General features: G+C 34.0%; 4 protein-coding genes and 1 long non-coding RNA gene across 11 annotated transcripts in view; 2 read left to right on the plus strand and 3 right to left on the minus strand.

Moving 5' to 3' along the window:
* The window catches only part of LOC112325078 (NADH dehydrogenase [ubiquinone] iron-sulfur protein 1, mitochondrial), an 89,534-nt gene that overhangs the window by 8,062 nt on the left and 60,035 nt on the right, over positions 1 to 21,437 (plus strand). The gene's annotated exons all lie outside the window — the stretch shown is intronic.
* The window catches only part of LOC18106579 (putative disease resistance protein RGA1), a 67,467-nt gene continuing 46,475 nt past the window's right edge, over positions 446 to 21,437 (minus strand). For all 5 annotated transcript variants that reach the window (XM_052448647.1, XM_052448645.1, XM_052448646.1 and 2 more), the window contains one exon: positions 446 to 2,584. In XM_052448647.1, coding sequence (XP_052304607.1) covers positions 767 to 2,584 — 1,818 coding nt within the window. In that variant the 3' untranslated portion in view covers positions 446 to 766. The remainder of the gene's footprint in view (positions 2,585 to 21,437) is intronic.
* The window catches only part of LOC127904518 (uncharacterized), a 64,833-nt gene continuing 45,979 nt past the window's right edge, over positions 2,584 to 21,437 (plus strand). Inside the window, exon 1 of the long non-coding RNA XR_008057794.1 lies at positions 2,584 to 2,962. This is a non-coding gene — a long non-coding RNA (uncharacterized LOC127904518). The remainder of the gene's footprint in view (positions 2,963 to 21,437) is intronic.
* On the minus strand, positions 4,859 to 8,874 carry LOC18110259 (glutamine synthetase cytosolic isozyme 2-like). 2 transcript variants are annotated; one of them, XM_052448656.1, is made up of 6 exons: positions 8,583 to 8,874; positions 6,105 to 6,281; positions 5,912 to 5,988; positions 5,782 to 5,836; positions 5,641 to 5,702; positions 4,859 to 5,535 (listed from the first exon to the last, which is right to left on the minus strand). In XM_052448656.1, exons 2-6 carry the CDS (start codon positions 6,144 to 6,146, stop codon positions 5,427 to 5,429), a joined length of 345 nt encoding a protein of 114 aa, XP_052304616.1. In that variant the 5' UTR covers positions 6,147 to 6,281; positions 8,583 to 8,874; the 3' UTR covers positions 4,859 to 5,426. The 2 variants fall into 2 exon arrangements, with proteins under 2 accessions (XP_052304616.1, XP_052304615.1); XM_052448655.1 differs by having other exon boundaries at positions 6,105 to 6,315.
* On the minus strand, positions 13,317 to 16,612 carry LOC18110258 (putative disease resistance protein RGA1). Its single transcript, XM_052448648.1, has one exon. It carries the CDS (start codon positions 16,610 to 16,612, stop codon positions 13,406 to 13,408), a length of 3,207 nt encoding a protein of 1,068 aa, XP_052304608.1. The 3' UTR covers positions 13,317 to 13,405.

The raw sequence follows: 21,437 nt of genomic DNA on the forward strand, positions 1-21,437 counted from the left end.
CCACTTCTATGTCATCCTCTGACGCTAAACCAAGGAAGCCTGCACTTTTGCTGATTAGTAACATCAATTCTGGAAACAGAACATCTTGTTCTCACCAGTATTTCATCAGTGAGAAAACGAGAATTACATCATCAGTATAATTTCCTACTCCATTCCTTTCCTTCTATGGCTATGGATCGATGGCATTACTATCATTTCCTTTGATAATGAAAACCAAAAAGGATTTTCAGAAAGGAGAATCTGATTAAAGATTGATTCCTGCAAAGAACTTTCAGAATGCCCTGAAGTGGCTTCTGGAGGAATGTCTGGCAGATGACTACTTGGTGTTCTACTTCTCAGGACATGCATTCAGAGTTCTAGCAACCTGATTTCAATGTCGATGCCTCAACTAGGAAAATCAGAATTCAGAGTTCTAGCTAAATGTTATCAAGAACACACCAGAAGATCCTCAAAATGAAGATATTTATGATTTATAAAATAAGACAAACAAAGATAGTATGAAGTAGAATTGCAAGTACAAGGTAATGGTAACTCAAGGTTCATGTGGTCTCGCTCTTGTAATTTACAAGGCTAAGTAAAGAAAGAAAAGGCATGAACAACAATTTCACCAAAAGAAAATACGCGGGGAAGGAAATTAAGATGAAATCTTTATACCCATAAATGCAATGCCAAAAAGTCCAATTGCTGTAATCTATTACAATCCCCAATGTCCCCGTCATTCCAATGTTGATGCGTCCAATCCATTCAAGGATTCTTGGATCGCTTTTCAGTTGATTTCAATGTCAGGGATGTGAGCTATCTTAGGCCAGTCCTTTCCTCTCTCTTTCTCACACCTTTTCTCCAAATTTGGACAATCGTAGATCACTAGAGATAGGAGAGAAGTGAGATGTTGGATACTATCTGGCAATGAATTCAGCTCGGGACATCGATAAAGCCCCAAATACTCAAGTGCTGTCAGATGTCGCACTCCCTCAGTTAGCGATGCAAATTGATTACAACCTTGAATCAAAAAGCGACGAAGAGAAGATAAGCCACACAGCCCATTCATTGGCAAAGAATTTAATCTTCCACAATCAGCTATGTGTAAAACCTCCAGAGAAGTGAGGTTCCGAAGACCTTCCTCTGGCAAGCTTTCAAGTTCATCACACCACTGAATGGACAAACTTTTAAGAGCAGAAAGGTTATCTAATACCTTATTTGACAAAGATTGTAGATTTTGCAGATAAAAAATTCGTAAATCCTCAAGGAGCGTATGATTTTGCAATAACCCATCGGGAAGCTCCCTCACGTTGGGAATCCATGAAATATGAAGAGAAGTGATAGAAACGAGATTCCGAACTGACATCAGCAATGACACATTCCCTCCCTGGATATCTAATTTTTTTATAGAGGGTATAGTTGGTATTTCGTTCAACACAGGGCAATCAACTATGTTCAATTCTCGAAGGCGAGGAAAAGTACACGCAGCCCATTGCTCTAATCTCTCCATTGAATCGAAAGTCAGCGTCTCCAAAGATGGGAATGGATCTTCCTCATCTCCATACACATTGTTGTCAATACACTTCACACCATCCATTGCATGTAACTTAAGATTCTTGAGGAACTGCAGTTTCCCGAATGGTGGAAGTTGTTCACAGTTATGACATGCTTTTAGCTCCATCTCCACTAGATTTGGTAGCATCAAGTTCAAGTTCATCATCCAATTATTTGGAAATTTTGAACCACCATATCCAACTAACCTCAACTTCTTCAGATTTGAATGAGGCTGAAGCCCTTCAAGGACCTCCTGCTCATTATTTGGTAGTGAACGCATAATGAAAGCTCCATTCACTTGCCATGATAAAGTCAATGATAGAAGAGCTGCCTTCAACTTCAAATTGGCAGTTCTTGCATCTGTTGAATTCTTAACATTATCAAGATCTGTGATACTCAATTCACCAGCAAGATTATTCAGCCTTTCCAGCTCCCCTATGAAACGACCATCCTCCTTGCCCACAATGAACAAGGTAAGCTTTCGCAGGCATATCAATTGCCCCATTCCATAAGGCATAAATCGAAGTGAATGGCAACCCGTGATGTCAAGATATACGAGACTTTTCATCTCCTTCATACCTTTCGGTAATTGGATGAGTTCTCTGCAATCTCTCAGATCTAGTGTCTGGAGGTTTTGGAGAGAGGTTATACATTCAGGCAATGTTATGATCCAGGAGCCTGACACATCTAGATACCTTAGATGTTTCAAATCACAAATTGACTTTGGCAATTTCTTCACCCGGACATTTCTTAAACTCAAGGCTCGATGTTTTTGACTAGAAGAATACATATTAAGGCTCTTTCCCCATCGCTTTTGAATCCAATCATAATCCACCAAAAGACATGAGCGCAGTGAATGGACATTGAGAAGTTTTTCTTCCGGAGGAGCTACTTGTCTGTGGTTAAAAGCTACATGACGAACAGTTTTAGGAATTTCCAACTCCTCATGGCCTTCGGTGTTATAGCATTCTTGTACTGCAATGGATTGAGCAAGATCATGCATAAGATCATGCATTTTACATGTTATGTTGCCAAATCCATCATCCTCGACCTCTTGCAGAAATGACCTTCCCACTAGTTCATTGAATATCTCAATGCCCATGACGTGCAAATCCATTTCTCTTCTGCAAGAAATAAAACCATTTGCCATCCACAAAGCAACCAACTCCTCCCTCCTCATCACGTGATCTTTTGGAAATATAGCGCAATACGCAAAGCATTGCTTCAAATGTGGTGATAGATTAGTGTAACTCAACCTCAAAGCAGGTAAAATCTTGCTTGCTTCTTCTCTTAGATCCCAAATCTCACTTTCTTTGACAGCTATCCACTGATCTTCATTATCTTTAAGCCGCATTAGGTTCCCGAGTGCCTTTATAGCTAAAGGAACACCACCACACTTCTTCACTATTGATACTCCAATGGCTTCCAGGTGTGCCCACTCCTCTGTCCTTCTCATCCAAAATGCAAGCCGTTGAAACAAATGCCAAGAATCTTCTTCAGACAATCTCCCCATTTGCTGGACAAAAGCTGTTGCCATTCTACGAGCAACCATCTCAATGCGCGTAGTTACTAACACAGCACTACCTTTAGCTCCGGACCTTAATACCTCTTTCAATTTATTCCACCTATCATCATAATCATCCCACACATCATCTAATACAAGCAAAAACTTTTTTCCAGTTAACTTTTGTTGGAGGCGTTGTTACAAGGGATCCAAGTCTTGAATATCACATGAAGCACCATCAATGGACTCTATGATGGCTCTTGTTAATCTTCTTACATCGAAATCAGTAGATACGCACACCCAGATCCTCAAACTGAAATGTTGTTTAACCCTTTCTTCATTGTAGACCATTTGAGAAAGTGTTGTTTTCCCGAGTCCCCCCATTCCCCATATAGCATAAATAGGGAGATTGTCTGCATTTGCGAGCAGGATGTTGACTAGTTCTTCTTTCTCCTTGCCTCTTCCATAAATTTCTGATTCATTCACGAGTGAGCTGGTAAGCCGCCAATCGTAGGTATCAGCTGCTGTGTCCCCAACTCGTGGTGTTAAATTGAACTTGTTTTTCTCATTGGCAATGGCATCGAGTTTTTCTCTCACATTTTTCAATTTAAGCCCCATTTTCAATCGAAAAACTAGTGGATTATGACCAAAAGAAAAGAAGGATCTTACTCGATTTTTGAGATCTCTTCTCTGCAGAAGCCACTGAGCTTCAATTGCAAACTCATCCAGTACGTCATCAACAACATAAGCTGCATCCTTGAGGTCGCTGAGCCACACCTTGATAGGCTCACTCTTCCACTGCTTCTCCTCTGCATCTTGCAGCACAGCTTGAATGGTTCTGAACGTGCGCTTGAGATTTTCAAGCTCGGTCCTGAGGCCCCCAGCAAGTCCAAGATCTTGAAGAATTGGGGAACTCAAGTTCCCCATGATTGTACTCGCGAGAGCAGAAAGAATTGCATCAGCCATAGATTGTTGAGAAGAAGAAGTAGAAAAGGTGCAAGGACAACTAAAAGCAGGGGATGTGAGCAAGAAATGGTAAGTAAATATGAGAAATGGAAAGGGTGAAAGTGTTTCGTGATGGGATTTACTTCTGCTATCGATCTCTTTTTATTACTGATTTTAGTGTGGTGGTTCAATTTTATCAAAATATTAAAACTGCAGTCTCTTTAACTATATTGATTAGGCTCCACACGGTGCAGACTTGACTAGCCATGCCTGTCTGTATTAAAGCATTGAGGTTTCTGAGAAGCACCACGCCTGTGATTTGAAGACAACATTCCACCTTGATTTTTCCGGCGCTTGCCAACCCGCGTGCTAGTGTTGAATAAAATATAAAATCACTATCAAACTTATATATTTAAAAAATAATAATTGAATATAATTTTTGCTAGTGTTGAAATTTATAACCAGGGGACACAGATACGAGTTCTTAAATCATATTATGCCTCCAGGTTCTTTGACAATTGCAGATTACTTTAAGGGTGCTCAACGTAATAGGAAGAAAAATGAATAAATTTTTTATTTTTTTCCCCTTTGGTTTTACATTTCGGTTTGACTAAAAAATACATTATCAATCCTTACATATTTTTTTGTTTATAAAATTTTTAGTATAGCCTGTACGAGCTCGGTCAATAATCTAGTTTCACTGATATATTAAACTATGCATGATTAATCATTTAGGATTAAAGATTCAAGAGAAAAGCACGGAGTAATTTCAAGTGTATAAAGTAACTTTATTAAATCCAGTCACAACTAGAGATGTGATCTGCATTACCTCAAAACAAAATCTTTTTAAACCATTTCCAGGCACTGGAAATCTGGTTATCCATGAAGGTGATTGAAGTTAAGATTCCATTATTCAACACAAAATGCAGAATCAATCATAAGACAAGCAAGCAAAGGAATAACATCCCTTGCAGCCTCAAATACAAATGGAAACAAATTGAAAGATATCCATCCTACAGACAAATCTTTCCAAGGTTCCTTGTAAGTACTACACTTCAGAATATTATGATTAATGAAAACCTAGCCTCTTTAACAAGTACTACTACTAACAACATTATTTTGTTTGAGGTGTTGCTTGAGATTCTCATGGCTTCCACAGGATGGTGGTTTCTACAATCATGGAAATCGCAACATATAGATCCATGTTTGAAGCAGGCCTTATGTCCTCATAATACCCCTTTCCTTCTTTCTCTATGTCACGGCCAACACAAATGGAAGCTTTGCGATTAGCAAACCTTGTCAATCGGACAAGAAGTAAAGAAACTAATGTAAGACATCTTATAATAAGAGAACTTAAGCAGTTAGGAAATTGTTTCTTTTCCCTCTTACCCAATTGAAAGTACTAATATCCTCTGTTTCGTGCCGCCGTCCGGTAAGTCTCTGCTCAATCCCTTTCTCCATAGACTGCAATATGTTCTTTATGCCTCAGACCAAGCTTTTCAATTGCTTTCTTGATGACTTCATAGCCTCCTTCATTTCTCATAGACATAGCACTGAAAATGTGAAGAATTTTCAAGTATAAGATAAAAAAAAAAAAAATCAAGTGTGGAATAAAGAAGCAAATAAATTAAGCTTCAATCAACGATACAAATTTGTACCAGTAATTTTTGTGTGCCCCCGCTCCTTTCCAATCTTCTTGACAAAACAGAAGTCCAATTTCCTGAGAGCTCAGACGATAAAAGTAATGAAAGCATGCACACTGGCAGCATCCAGTAGGGTACGATGAAATAAAAATTGACCTGAATTGGCTTTAGGATCGAATGGAAGCACAACTCCAGCAACCTCAGTAATCCTCTGTTAACATAAATATAGACATTTCAGAAAACAATAGAAATTGGAATAGTTGTACCATCTTCTGTATTCAAGTACCTCCAGAATGTACCGAGCTGCAGCCCATAATTCATCTCCAACAGAGATACCGAGTGAAGGTCAGCTTGAAATTTCCACTGCATCAAAAATGAAAATGGTTTAACGTTGTAAGACAGAACAAGATTAGAATGGTTCTAAACTAGAACTGTAAGATCAAAATAGTAGAGGGGATATGCTCGTTCTTTTATTTTACCTCGCCCGACATCACTTCTCCGTTCATACCACTAATGTTCATACCGGCATACAGGCATGCCGTCTATTGTGCATCAACAATGCCGAAGGCTTCGTCAACACCAACACCACAGTAGTATGGTCCCCGAGGACCAGGATAACCACCAAGAGACCAACCAATAGGCCATTTAACATAGTTCTGCAGCAAGATGTATTCTTGCTCAAGGTCATGCCTGGTTTTTTATCAGATTGCTCATTAATAATAATTATAAAACACTTTGCAGTTATCTTATAAGAAAAAAGAATGAAGAAAGTAAGTGTAATGTTTTGAATATTAATGAGTTGGAAAATACAATAAAGTCCTTGAAGGCTTAAAAGTTGGAATAAATGAATGAGGGGTATAGTAGTAATTGAATAAAGAGATGATAAATATAAATAGAAGGAAGAAAAAAAAGAAGAAAGAAGAGATCTGAATATTTTGAGAGAGAAACGGCAGGAGAGAAGGGAGAAAGAAGAGGAAGAAGAGAAAAGAGGGAATTAGAAGGGAAATAGAAAGGAGTTGAAGAGAATAAGTTTAAAGGTAAGATTTAGGTTGTTAAATGTATAAATGTATGTTAATTGAACTTAATTTCAGTTTTGATGAATTTTAGGGTTTTGAAAATTTGTGTTTTGGGTTTAATTGATGAATTAAATTGAATGTTATAAGGTTAATTGTTATGGGTAATTGATTAATGAGTTGATTATGGAAGATTGTGATGATTTTGAGTTATGAATTGTGTAAATGGTGAATGTTGAGTTAGAATTTTGGAAAGAACAGTAGGTAATCTGTGAGAATTCTGGGTTTGAGGTTGAAGATGATGAAAATTCAATTTGGTCCCTCAATTTTGGAACATTACAGTTTAATCCCCAAACTTTGGAAAATTTACAGATTGGTCCCTGGAGCCTATTCCGAGAATCTGAACAGAATAACATATGAATTATGGGCAGAATTACTGTATAGATATGAAAATTTAACACTTTCAATTTGGTCCTCCAATTTGACAAAAATTACAATTTGACCCTAAAATTTTGGAAAAATTCCAGAATGGTCCCTGGAGTATAATGAGATATTCTGGACAGAATTGAGGATTAATTATGGTCAGAATTTCAGTATAGTAATGGATTTATGATAATTTCAGTTTGGTCCTTCAATTTGACAAAAGTTGCAATTTGACCCTTAAAAATATGATAATTTCCAGATTAGTCCCTAGCTGTAATATTAGCTTTTTCAGATTGGTTTGATGAATCATTGAGGTTTATTTAGTGAATTATTATCAAGTTTTATTATTTGCTTTATTATGGATTAGATTTCGGGAAAACCGTTAATTTTGGGTTTTTGAGAAAATAACTAGTTTAGTCTAAAAATATTTAGGGTTATGGAATATACCCTTAGATAAGTGTATTAAATAGGTTATATGCTCTTTTGAGTCATTCTTGAATATGTCTCCTTTATATTCAAATAATCCTGATATTCTACCGACGGGACGTCAGTAGGATTTTCTTCGGTTTCTGTTTTTGACTTCTGTTTGCTTTCGAGTCAGGTGAGTGGATAATTTTCCATATGCATGAGAAATATTATAAATATTTGATTTGCTAATATGAATTGGATCATGCTTCTTAATAATATATATGTTGATTATTATCCTTGTTTTGATAAAGCATGATCAATTGTTGAATCTGAATTCTTGATATCAACCAGTATATATTTTGAATTGAATTCTGAATTGATAGCTCCTCATTTGATTGATGTCATGAGTTGAGCCTGGAGATATGAATATGTCTGTTTGATTATGATTATGAACCTATGGTATGTCAGTCAGAATACTCATGCTAACAAGGTAGTGTTAGTCTTTGTGCACATCGTATCTGAACCCTAGTTGGTCGGGGGAGTCACCAACCTGTGTGGACTGATCATCCCACAGTACGGAGCCTCATGCTCATTGCATTTTGATTTTCTGACGAGTTTTACCATATGATCTTCTTGTTATGGCCAATTTGAGAACACTTCCATAAGAACTTAAAGCCATACTTGTATATATATTTCTCATTGTTGTATTACCTCGTGTGTGTATATTGAATGTTATCTACTCACTGAGTTGTTGAACTCACCATCTCATTATTTATCCTTTTCAGGCTTACAGCTTGATAGCAGGTTATTTTGTTGAACCTTCAGAACCTGCTCTTTGGTTGTACTTTGTACATTTCCTTTATGTCTAGTTAGTGCTCCAAAACTCTGAATTTATATGAACTCTTGTATTAAGACAATCGAATTATATTATGAAGTTAATTTTGTTGTTAATGCTGCGTTGAACTCTGATTGAGTTAGGATAAGTTTGTGTGTAAGTTTGGGTTCGCATAGGCATGAAACTTTGGAGGGGAACCTTGCCTATGTGCCGGTCATGGATCCGGGGATCGGGTCGTGACAGTAAGGGTGGATTAGGATAAAATTAAAATAAAATACCAGAGCCCTTCAGCAACAACATCTGGAGTTTAAGCTTCACATATGACTAATCCAATAAACATCAACATCGGAGAGAATGAGATCAAGCTGTGGTGGCGATATCAAGTGGAAAGACATAAGGGAACAAAATCGCACTCACAAGGATGCTATTGCCCCTCTTAAACGGATCTCTGAAAATAGAATGCGGCCTGTTTCATTAAATAAAAGAGGTGTGAATTCAAAAATATTTAAAAATTAACAAAAAGAAAGTAAAATAAAAAAACCTAAAACAGATTTGGAATTCACTGCGCAGACAAACTCAAAGAAATGTGGACGACAATAGTGTCTTTATTATTTTAACCTTAAAAAACTCATTTACATTTTTTTCGGGGGTCCAATGGTAATTAGACATCTCGTTCATTATCAATTTAATTAGGATCCAGAATGTATTTCTTTTTTATATTATATAGTGTAATGACCTGGATGCCCTTGACATGCAATAAAAATGGCTTCAATTGAGGGGCGATTTCAATTTTTTAATTAAAAAAGCATAGTGAATTAACTTTGTTGCCCTTTAAAACAAATATATTTTAACTATGATATTAAGGCTTATTCGTATTTTCATTTTGGTCTTTTGGTAATCATTGGGTCAAGACAATGGCGGGTCCGTTTTCTACTTCTCAAATGAACAATTTATTTATTTAATTATCTTTCAAGTCAAAAGATTTTTTAAACTAGAGTTAAAGGGCTTATTTGTCTTTTTAATTTAGTTATTTTGTAATTGTGGGTTAAGACATGGGCAATTTGATATTTAAAAAATAATATTTAAAGAAGAATTATTGTTGGTGCATTTTGTTAACGGGTGGCACGTGCAGAGAAGATGATGAAATTGCTAATTCATTAAAGATGGAGTTAGAAAGATGACAACATTTTTTTTTTCTCTTTATACGCTTTGTATTTTTTTTTTTTTTAGATTTTTTAAAAAATTATAACTACCTTGTGCATGGGTTGTAGGCCGATAAATGTATTTAAGTTTACTTGGGTTATTTTTTTTTATTCTCAATTTATTTTTATGACACCTTTGTTAAATTGAAATGTATTTTTTTTTTATTTTTTTATTAATGTTTTTTTTTAACATGGTCACTCATCTTGATTTTTTTATTTGGTGGATAAGATGTTGTGAGATAGGAGAAACTTATTTGATGTAGCCTAGCCGAGTTAATGATGCAGATCCCAACATTTTCTTGTTTTTTTAAATATGTTTGCTGTCTCGTGATATTTTTTTTTTAATGCCAAGATTTTTTTTTTCCAGTTTGGTTCGTGTGGTCTCTCGTTCTTGCAATTTACAAGGATAAGTAAAGAAAGAAAAGGCATGAATAGCAATTTCACCAAAAGAAAATATGTGGGGGAAGGAAATTACAATAAAATCTTTACAGTAATCTATCACAATCCCCAATGTCCCCATCATTCCAATGTTGATGATCAAATATAATATAAAATCCAAATAAAAAGAATAATTACGGATTAAATTGAAAAATAAAATAAATTAAGAAAAAAAATTAAAAAATTAGCAATAAAAAGAATGAGAACCATTATTTGATAAAAAAAATTAAATAAAATAAAATGTTGAGGGTTAAAAATAAAAAAAAAAAACCAAGAAAATAATAAGAAAACAAGAATCAAAAGAATAAGGAAATACAAAAACTATATGAAACAAAATTTTTAGGTATGAAATTTTAAAAAAAACTTTAAAAAGTATTACAAGCAAAACAAATAGTAATTAAAAGAATAAGAACTAAAATTAATAGAAATAGAAACTAGAGGACACAATTAATTTTTGAAAGGGCTGGCATGAATTTCTAAGTTAAGAGAAAAAAAAGAGAAAAAGAAAAAAAAGTTCATCAGAGCCCAATCGCACCTCTACCGTTAATACACTTCTCGCCAATACGAAGAGGACAATGCGCCACTCCAAACATCATCGTAGATGGCTGATTTTGGTTACCGGACGACCCTACATGTGCTAACACGTAAGCTGCACATGTCAACAGTTTTTTTATAGTATTTATTTTTTAAAATTACCAAACAGCCCCTAGGTCAACCTAAAAATAACAAAAACCCCCCTTTGGAACCATATTTATATATTTTTTTTATTTTAAAGACAATTCTGTCACTTTACTATTCTTAAAATTAAAATAAAAAGATACTTAAGTTGTAAAGAGAGGATTCATCACCGTAGGTGAATTAAAAAAAAATATTTTATCTATTCTCAAATAGTATTGACTGAGAAATTCTTAATTAAGGTCAAATGAGATTTGAGAAGAGTTTCAAATCTTATTTAAACGATCAATGACTATCATGTATAAACATGATTTAACATGATACACATACTCCATGCTTTAATGTTAAATCAAAACATTATTGATGAAATGATATTAATTGCACTGAGAAACTAGTCACTAGAAGGTTAAGTCAAACAACTAATGACTTTTCTAATATTTAGAAAATCATGACATATTGATAGACGATACACCTTGTTTTCAAATATAAATTAATCAATTGTTGAATTGATAATAAATTAAATTATTTAATTTATTTAATTATAATTTATATTTGGGTCAACATATTATAAACTTAATAGGTTACACACATTAAAAATATTTAGGTATGAATTAAATTGGGATGATTTAATTAAGTATTACTTGATTAAAATATATTTTAAAAATTAACAACTAGAATATAATTAATACAAGGATTATATTTCTAGACCTCAAAAAATCAAATAAGTACTTGATTAAGTTAATTTCTAAAATTTTCTTGAATTAATATATAGATATTATTAAAGGGACAAATTGATATTTTACTAATTTATAAAAAAATTTAAATTTTTCTATAGATAATAAAATATACCTTTTATTTTTTAGATTTCTCTCACACTGCAGACTTGACTTGCTAAGTGGCCGTTTGGGAGTGTGGCTGCGGGTGAGGTTCACCCGCAGCCACACATGACAGCGTTTGGTTAAGGAAAATAAAATGCGTCTTGCTGGTAGGACCCACTAAAATCAAAGATTGGACCGCAGGTTTTGAGAAGCAGCATTTTGCTGCTTCTCGTGGTGGGAAAGGAACTTCAACAGTGGAGCCATGCTCCACTGCGCACTGTTCACTAAGTGAACATTTTTTTTTTTTCTGAAAAACCAGCACGCAAAGTTTTTTTTCCGAAAAACTAGTGCAGTTAATTAATTGCACTTGCATTGTTCACGTGAACGTGAACGTGAACAATATTTTTTTTTGTTTTTTTAAAAAATTAGTTTAAGGTGAATTAAATTTACTCATACTGTAATCTCAATTTTATTCATGATAATATTTTACCTAATTTTATTGCACGCAGGATAAATCATGGAAACTATAGTTATTGCCGAATGAATTTTGTACGTAATGAAATTGTTGATTTTTTTTTAAAAAATTATGTTTTACTCGAAAAACTAGTATTTAATATTATTTAATAACACTACATAAATTAGAAGGATATCGCTTGATGACGTAGCATTTGTGAAACTTGATCGCAATTCCAATTATGTTCTTGCCGGGTCCGGCCCAGTTAAAAAAAAATTCAGTTTTTATTTTTATTTTTATTGTGTTCTATTCAAAAAATTAGAAGGAGATCGCTTGATGACGTAACAAAAAATTCAGTTTTTGTTGTTGCGCGCTTAAGAAACCATGAAAAATATAGTCATTGTTGGATAGATTTCGTATGTGATGACATTGCACATAGTTTAATGGAATAATAAAAAATATTTGATATCAATATTATTTATTTCATGATATAATAACAGTAGTTAAATCTACAATATTTAAATTAAAAATCATTAATATTAATATATATATTTTTAATTATTCTATAACCTCAATTTGAAAAACATTTTTTAACCAAACACATTAAACTACTTTTTCTTCAACCTCAATTTCAACCACAGTTTTAACCAAACACCTATTTTTTCAAACCAACCTCAACTAAAAATATTTTTTATAAAACAATTTTTTTCAAACAATAACCACAACAGCTATCACAATACCAAACACACTCTAAGTTTTAAAGAAACAACATGGCTATGATTTGAAGACAACATTCATCAACTTTACTTTGCTTGATGGTTAGTAAATGTATTTTCAATATATTTTTTTAAATTCATTAATTATATTTCTCTCGGTTATTATCCAAAAGGTTGTTTTATTAATAAATTAATTGTCTGTTATAAAAAAATAGTTTCATTAAAGCTAGTTTAAGGTGAATTTTATTTTTATTTTTTTATGTATATCTCACGAGTGATATTGTGAACAATCATCGTTTTATATTTGAAACTTTTGTTAAGTTGATCTTCATTTCATAAAACATTTTAAAGCTTTTGTTAAATGACAATATTCTTGAATTATTACTCAAGTTGTCTGTATGCTCTCAAATTGCCGTCTCCATGCGAATATTTTTTAATAGCACGGGAACTTCAATGATACATCCACTTTTATTATAATAAAATCAATATTGGTCTTTTAAGTATGTGTTCAATTGCAAAGTTGATGAAGTCATTTAAAGTAATAGAAAACTTATTATATAAAAAAATCTAATTTTCTTATTCATACATTTTTTTTATAATTTTGTTTATGGGAAGTATTGTTTTTTAAGAAAAAAAACTTATAACAATCATAAAACCAGTTTTAACAAAATAATAATAATAATAATCATAAATCACTTATTTTTAAACGTTTATATGAAAAATATAACAATAATGAATTTGATAAAGTTATTTAAACAATTACAACAAATTAAAACTAAAAAAATACATATTTTATTCTCATTGAATGTTAATCTTAGGAATGTGAGCTATCTTAGGCCAGTCCTCTCCTAAATCTTTCTCACACCTTTTCTTCAAATTTGGACAACCCTCAATGAATAGAGATCGGAGAGAAGTGAGATGTTGGATACTCTCTGGCAATGAATTCAGCTCTGGACAATTAACAAGCTCCAAATCCTCAAGTACCGTCAGATGCTGCACTCCCTCTGATAGAGATGTGAATTTATCACAACCTACAACAGATAACTTGCGAAGAGAAGATAAGCCACACAGCCCATTCATTGGCAGACAATTTAATCTTCCACACTTAATTATCTCTAAAACCTCCAAGGAATTGAGGTTACGAAGACCTTCCTCTGGCAAGCTTTCAAGTTCATCACAACCCCCAATAGTCAAGCTTTTAAGAGCAGAAAGGTTATCTAATACCCTATTTGACAAAGACTCCAGATCTCGCATCCCACCAATTACTAAGCTTTCAAGGAGGGTATGATTTTGCAAAATCCCATCGGGAAGCTCCCTCACTTTTGGAATCTGTTCTATAATAAGGGAGGTGATCGAAGAGAGATTCCTAACTGATATCAGCGACGAAGCATTACCTCCCCAGATGTCTAATTTTTTAAGGGAGGGTATAATTGGTATTTCGTTCAACAGAGGGCAAGAAAATATCTTCAATTCTTGAAGGCGAGGAAAAGTACTGTGAACAACTGGGGATGGATTCTGCCCATCTCCATACACATTGCTGTCAATACTCTTCACACCATCCATTCCCCATACTTTAAGACTCTTGAGCAACTGTAGTTGCCCCAATGGTGGAAGTTGTTCACAGTTGGGAAATGCTGATAGCTCCATCTCTACCAGATTTGGTAGCGTCATGTTCAAGTTCATCATCCAATTAGGAAATCTTGAACCTCCATATCCAAATATCTTCAACTTCTTCAGATTTGAATGAGGTTGAAGCCCTGCAAGGACCTCCTCGTTATTTACCTGAATAACACTCTTTCTTTGTTGCGGTGGCACAAATGACCAAGGGTTAAAAAGGTAAGATCCATTCCCATGCCAAGATAAAGTCAGTGATAAAAGAGCCGTCTTCAACTTCAAATTGGCACTTTTGGCATCTTCTAAATTCTTAACATTCACAAGATCTGCGATACTCAATTCACCAGCAAGATTATTCAGCCATTCCAGCTCACTTATGCCACGACCATTCTCCCCACCCACAATGAACAGGGTAAGTTTTCGTAGGCATATCAATTGCCCCATTCCAGCAGGCATAAATTGAAGTGAACAGCAATATGTGATGTCAAGATAGACAAGACTTTTCATGTGCTTCATACCTTTTGGTAATTGGATGAGTTCTCTGCAATATCTCAAATCTAGTGTCTGGAGGTTTTGGAGTGAGGTTATACTTTCAGGCAGTGTTTTGAACTCGGAGCCTGATACATCTAGATACCTTAGATGTTTCAAATCACAAATTGACTTCGGAAAATTCTCCACCCGGACATTTATTAATCTCAAGGCTCGATGTTTTCGACTAAGAAACTTTCCCCATTCATTTCGAAGAGCATCATTCCTCAAAAGAAGTGAACGAAGTGATAGGACCTTGAGAACTTCAGAAGACGAAGCTCCTGATTTGTTATAAAAAGCTACATGACGGACAGTTTTAGGAATTTCCAACTTCCCATCGCCTTCTGTACTCATATAGCATTCTTGTACTGCAATGGATTGTGCAAGATCATGCATAAGATCATGCATTTTACATGTTATGTTGCCAAATCCATCATCCTCGACCTCTTGCAGAAATGACCTTCCCACTAGTTCATTGAATATCTCAATGCCCATAACGTGCAAATCCATTTCTCTTCTGCAAGAAATAAAACCATTTGCCATCCACAAAGCAACCAACTCCTCCCTCCTCATCACGTGATCTTTTGGAAATATAGCGCAATACGTAAAGCATTGCTTCAAATGTGGTGATAGATTAGTGTAACTCAACCTCAAAGCAGGTAAAATCTTGCTTGCTTCTTCTCTTAGATCCCAAATCTCACTTTCTTTGACAGCTATCCACTGATCTTCATTATCTTTTAGCCGCATTAGGTTCCCGAGTGCCTTTATAGCTAAAGGAACACCACCACACTTCTTCACTATTGATACTCCAATGGCTTCCAGGTGTGCCCGCTCCTCTTTCCTTCTCATCCCGAATGCAAGCCGTTGAAACAAATGCCAGGAATCTTCTTCAGACAATCTCCCCATGTGCTTGACAAAAGCTGTTGCCATTCTAAGAGCAACAATCTCAATACGCGTAGTTACTATGACAGCACTACCTTTAGATCCACACCTTAATACCTCCTTCAATTGACTCCACCAATCAGTATAATCTTCCCACACATCATCCAATACAAGCAAAAACTTCTTTCCAGTTAACTTCTGTTGGAGGCATCGTTGCAAGGGATCCAATTCTTGAAGATCACAAGAGGCACCATCAATGGACTCTATGATGGCTCTTGTTAATCTTCTGAGATCGAAATCAGTAGATACACACACCCAGATCCTCAAACTGAATTGCTGTTTGACACTTTCTTCATTGAAGACCAGTTGAACAAGTGTTGTTTTACCCATCCCCCCCATCCCCCTTATAGCATGAATAGGGAGATCACCTGAAGTAGGGAGCAGCACGTTGATTAGTTCCTCTTTCTCCTTGCCTCTCCCATAAATTTCTGATTCATTCACCAAAGACCAAGTCTGACGCTGAAAAAAACTATCTGCTTCCATCTCCACAGCCCCCTCTGTTAGGTGGAAATTTTGTCTCTCCTTGGCAATGGCATCTAGTTTTTCTCTAACATTCTTCAATTTATGAGCCATCCTTTGTCGAAAAACAAGTGGATTATGTTTGCTAGAAAAGAAGGATCTTACTCGATTTTGGAGATCTCTTCGCTGCAGAAGCCACTTAGCTTCAATTGCAAAGTCATCCAGTACATCATCAACAACATAAGCTGCATCCTTGAGGTCGCTGAGCCACACCTTGATAGGCTCACTCTTCCACTGCTTCTCCTCTGCATCTTGCAGCACAGCTTGAATGGTTCTGAACGTGCGCTTGAGATTTTCAAGCTCGGTCGTTAGGCCCCCAGCAAGTCCAAGCTCTTGAAGAATTGGGGAATTCAAGTTCCCCATGATTGTACTCGCGAGAGCAGAAAGAATTGCATCAGCCATGGCTTGTTTTGGAATGGAAAAGAAGAGGTAGAAAAGGTGCAAGGAAAACTAAAAGCAGGGGAGGTGAGTAAGAAATGGCAAGTAAATATTGAGAAGACAGAGCAGTATGAGATGAAAAATGGAAAAGGCAAACAGCAGTCTCTGATTATATTGATTAGGCTCTACACGGTGCAGGCTTGACTTGGCTATGCCTATAATAGTATAATAAAGCAATTGAAGTTTCAGAGAAGGAACATGGCTGTGATTTCAAGCTGCATTTGTCCACTTGAATTTGCTTGTTGGTTATGTATGCTATTCTAATATAAAGTTTTATATATGTTTTCCAGCCATTTCCTTATCATCTTGAGTGGATTGAATTTTATCAGTCAATTCCATTAAACATTGCATGCCTTTTCCTGTTTTAAACCTGGACCTACTGAGAATCCTTCCTATATTTGTAACAGAAACGTGATTAACGCTTTTGGCTGTGAATTCTTAAAGGTATTTTTTTTTAGTCATAAGAACGATATAACCACATAAAAAAAATTTAAAATAAATTATGAAATTCAATTTCCAATCAATCTAATTTTAAAGGAAGAAATTGAAAAAAAAATCAATTAAAAAAAAAGCACGAAAAAACCACTCTAGTCAACTCGAGTTAACCTACCAAACTTGTGACTTGAGTCATGAGGCTAGCATAACTTCATGTAAACAAACCGAAATAAATTATAAAATATAATGCTTAATCAACTCAATATTGAAGAATAAAATTGAAAAAAATTAAAAACGGAAAAAAAAACCTCGAGGCAATCAGGCAACCCGCGATCTAGGTCATGAAACCATGATAACTCATAGAAAACAAATGAAAACAAATTATGAAGCACAATTCTCAATGAACCCAATGTTGAAGGATTAATTTGAAAAAAAACCAATTAAAAAAAATATTGATTCAAACAGGCTTAACTTGTCAAACCTGAATCATGAAACCGAGATAACTCTATAGAAAAAAAAAAAAAATATGAAGTCAAATTTTCAATTTGGATAATGAAATTGAAAAAAATCAATTAAAAAAACAAAAAACCTAGAAAAATTCGAATCAAATTAGTTAACTCGCAAAACTTGCGATCCAGGTCACGAGACCATGATAACCCTATAAAAAACTAATAGAAAAAATCAAATCAAATTCTCAATCAACTCAATACTGAATGATGAAGTTCAAATTTAAAAAAAAACAAAAAAAAAAAGTTAAGTAAATTCGTGGTAACTTGTCAGAACCTAAATCACAAGACTAAGATAACTTCATAGAAAATAAATCAAAATAAACTATGAAGTCCAATACCTATTAAACTCAATATTAAAAAATGAAATTATAAAAAAAATAAAAATAAAATAAAAAACCTTGAGAACTAAATTGTAAAAAGTCAAAGCATTTCATTGTTCATTGTAATAGTGAAATACTAAAACCTTTTAGTAAACCTTGAGGATCAAATTATAAAAGGCTAAGACATTTCACATTTCAATGTTTATTGCTATAATAAAATATCAAAGTTTTTTAATATATATTAATAATAATTATTAAATAGGTGTAGCGCAAATTTATCCGTTGTATTTTAAATAAAATTATAACTCAAAACCTTTATTTTTATAATCAACACTATAATTTATTAACTTCTTCTATTGTATGATGTTTTTAGTTTACTAACAAATATTTAAAATGTTTTTGGATCCCCATTTTATCCCTTCGTCTCATCACCTATATAATTTTATTGTGTTGTCTTCTCTAATGGTATAAAATAACAGGATAAAATGCAAAAATCATTTTAAATAAAGATATTTTTTTCGGCAGTAATATGTATTTACACAACTTTTCTAACATGTTTTTATATTTAAAAAAAATATAAATAAAAACATCTTTTAATAGTTCCAGGTAATTTTTTTATGCACAGTGGACGTTAGGTATGTAATAATAGGATCAAATATAAAAATCATTTTATTTTAAATAAAGATATTTTTATGCACAGTGGAGGTCAGGTATGTAAACTGGTAATTTGAACCTATATTTGCCGATGTCAGCTGGTTTTTTTTGTCATTCTAACTGTGGAAACAAGTCCTCATTGCAATGTTAGCTGGTTTTTCTTCGTGGACTTTCTCAGGCTTCTTATTGGTTTGATCACAGGGATGCGTTGGAAACCTTGGACTCCAAGGGTGAGTCATCTCCGCGTGACTATTGAGGATTAGGACAGGATTGAGGATGAGGATGAATATTGAAAGTGACCTTACCTGCAACACGTGGTCGTATGGTCTTTGAGTTTCAGGGGACACATGGGTCCCACAAAACCAACGTCATTTTATTTCATTTTCCACAGTGCCTTGTGGAGAGAGAAAGAAAACCAACCAAGTCTTCTTCCCCCCCTTCTCCAGGACAGGAAGCGGGACCCATTCTCCAATACCCAACCCAATCCTAGCCGTTGATTGTTTGTTTTTTGGATTCCTACTCTAGCTATCTAGCTATCTACCTGATCTAGCTGGATTTAGCTGTTACAAACTGTAACAATCATATTCCACCCGCTTGAGTTGAGCTTGAGCTATCTACCTAGCTAAGCCGTCGAGCAGTAATATTCAAGCCGACTTGAAATATTAGCCGCCATTACAATTTCCGTCACCAGTCTAACATCTAATTAATAACTTTAATAGTCATTCATTTCATATATTAATAATAATAATGTACTCAAAACTTAGAAGTTATAAAATAAAGATTTTAAATTTTTAAATCTTATATAAAATAATAATTCTTATCAGACAACTTCTTACAATTATAATAATCATATCAGCCATAATAAAAACTATCGGATCCAGCAGTTGGGCATGATCTCGAGCCCAACCCAGTTATGGAAAAAACCTAAATTCTTTTAAATATTTTTTATTTTTTTTTATTTTACATATTTTTTCTTCTATTTTTTTTTATTATGCAAATATGTTCTATATTTTTCATTACACAATCCCATAAATTCTACTTGTTATTAGTCGTGGAGAAACGTGGTGAATAAGTATATTTTTCTAAACTTTACCATAAGAATTTTTTCAGCATAATCGTGTCTTACTGGTATTTTTGAGAAAACACAGCCACTTGCATTGTCGCCTCAGACTATAATCTTGGAAATTGTGAGCCATATAAAATTTTTATAATAAATAATCATCAGAGACAAGTGAGGCATAGCTCAAGATATTAAAAACCACTCTTAAGACAACTTCTTTTCATGATCCTTAAATAAACAAACATTCAAAATTGACTTAAACATTAGGATGCACCGACAACCCCAATTCCAATTTAAAAAAAAATGATATTAAAGCAAGTAACGCTCATATTTATACATTCTAAAAAAGCTATATCCATCTCTCTTGAATCAGCTGCTCCAAGTGATCTAGTCACCATCAACCTCCAACATCTCACTCAAGCATTAGAAAAAAAAACTAGGCATGAGAAAAGCTCCATAACTCACATAAAAAAAAAATATTTAAGCTTCCATCGACCAGAAACCTCCTTCCCTCCCTCATTTTTTATGGTTTAATTCTATAATAAACTTCAAGCTATTAGGACAATATTGAATTTATATTTAAACTATTTTTATATCAATTTCATTCCTAAACTATTTTAATTATAATCATTCCTAAATTAGAGTCATCAGATCATATGTTGCTACAATGCAATTTTTCTATGGACAAAATTTATTTTATGGTGCCGGTAGGGTGTCTTTTTGGAGTGTTCCTATAAAAATTTGAAGCAGAATAATAAAGAGATGTGAGACAATGCAGTAGCGAAACAGAGTTATTCATTCATAAATCTTTCTTATGTTGTACATGTGTATTTATAGAGTGGGAAAAACTTGCAGCAACGAAAGACAATCTTGCGTATATTTTCTCCCATGATTATTGCTAAGATTATATGCTAATAATAAATACACAATCATATCTAAACTAGATAACAAATTAGTTATACTTGATGAGTTGTTGCCAATGGTTAGGTTTCAGAGAAAGCCATGGCAGCTCCTCCTTTATGGGTATTGCTTGGAGTATCCGGTTAACCGGAGATAATTTGGTTTTCAATGATATACAACGAAATATGAAGTCCTGCTTCTCTTTAACCCTTCACTGGCTGTCCGCATGGTTACAAAAATTACTGTGAAGAGCATTTCAATCGCTGCATTCACCAAGTTGATTGATTCTCATTTTTTCCTTTGTAGTGGTAGAAGACATCTATAGACGAAGGCAGCCATTTCTCTCCATGGATGCTATATATATACTTCATCCAACCAACAAAAGAGAAGTAATATATTTTTCTCTGCATGCATATACAGACAAGGTTCTTCTCTGCAGTGAAGCCAATGTATGGGAGACCTGTGACCCCTGATTTTTTTTTTTAATTAACATGCGTATTTAAATGCATTTCAATTAATTTCATCTTAGGGACTGTAAAATAACGAATATATAAATCTAATATTAAGATAACTCAAACTCATAACTCATAATTATTAAAATACAAATCTAAAATCTAACTAATTTAATTACCATCAAAATAATTTCTGTTACCCTGACTCTTGTTTACACACAATGCCGACGGTGCTAGTTCTATTATATGTTTTTATTTTAAAAACAATTCTGTCACTTCACTACTCTTAAAATTAAAATAAAAAGATACTTAAGTTGTAAAAAGAGGATTCATCACCCTAGATAAATTAAAAAATATATATTTTATCTGTTCTCAAATAGTATTGATTGAGAAATTCTTAATTAAGGTGGAATAAGATTTGAGATGAGTTCCAAATCTTATTTAAACAATCAATGACTA

The sequence above is a fragment of the Populus trichocarpa genome, chromosome 17 (assembly GCF_000002775.5).
Source record: "Populus trichocarpa isolate Nisqually-1 chromosome 17, P.trichocarpa_v4.1, whole genome shotgun sequence".
In the NCBI taxonomy this organism is placed as follows: Eukaryota; Viridiplantae; Streptophyta; class Magnoliopsida; order Malpighiales; family Salicaceae; genus Populus; species Populus trichocarpa.

Coding starts and splice junctions, on each gene's coding strand:
- LOC18110259 (XM_052448656.1), bottom strand. CDS start 6,146: ATGAACATTAGTGGTATGAACGGAGAAGTGATGTCGGGCGAG. Junction 5,989..6,104: donor GAGAAGTGATGTCGGGCGAG/GTAAAATAAAAG, acceptor TTTTTGATGCAG/TGGAAATTTCAAGCTGACCT. Junction 5,837..5,911: donor CAGCTCGGTACATTCTGGAG/GTACTTGAATAC, acceptor TTATGTTAACAG/AGGATTACTGAGGTTGCTGG.
- LOC18110258 (XM_052448648.1), bottom strand. CDS start 16,612: ATGGCTGATGCAATTCTTTCTGCTCTCGCGAGTACAATCATGGGGAAC.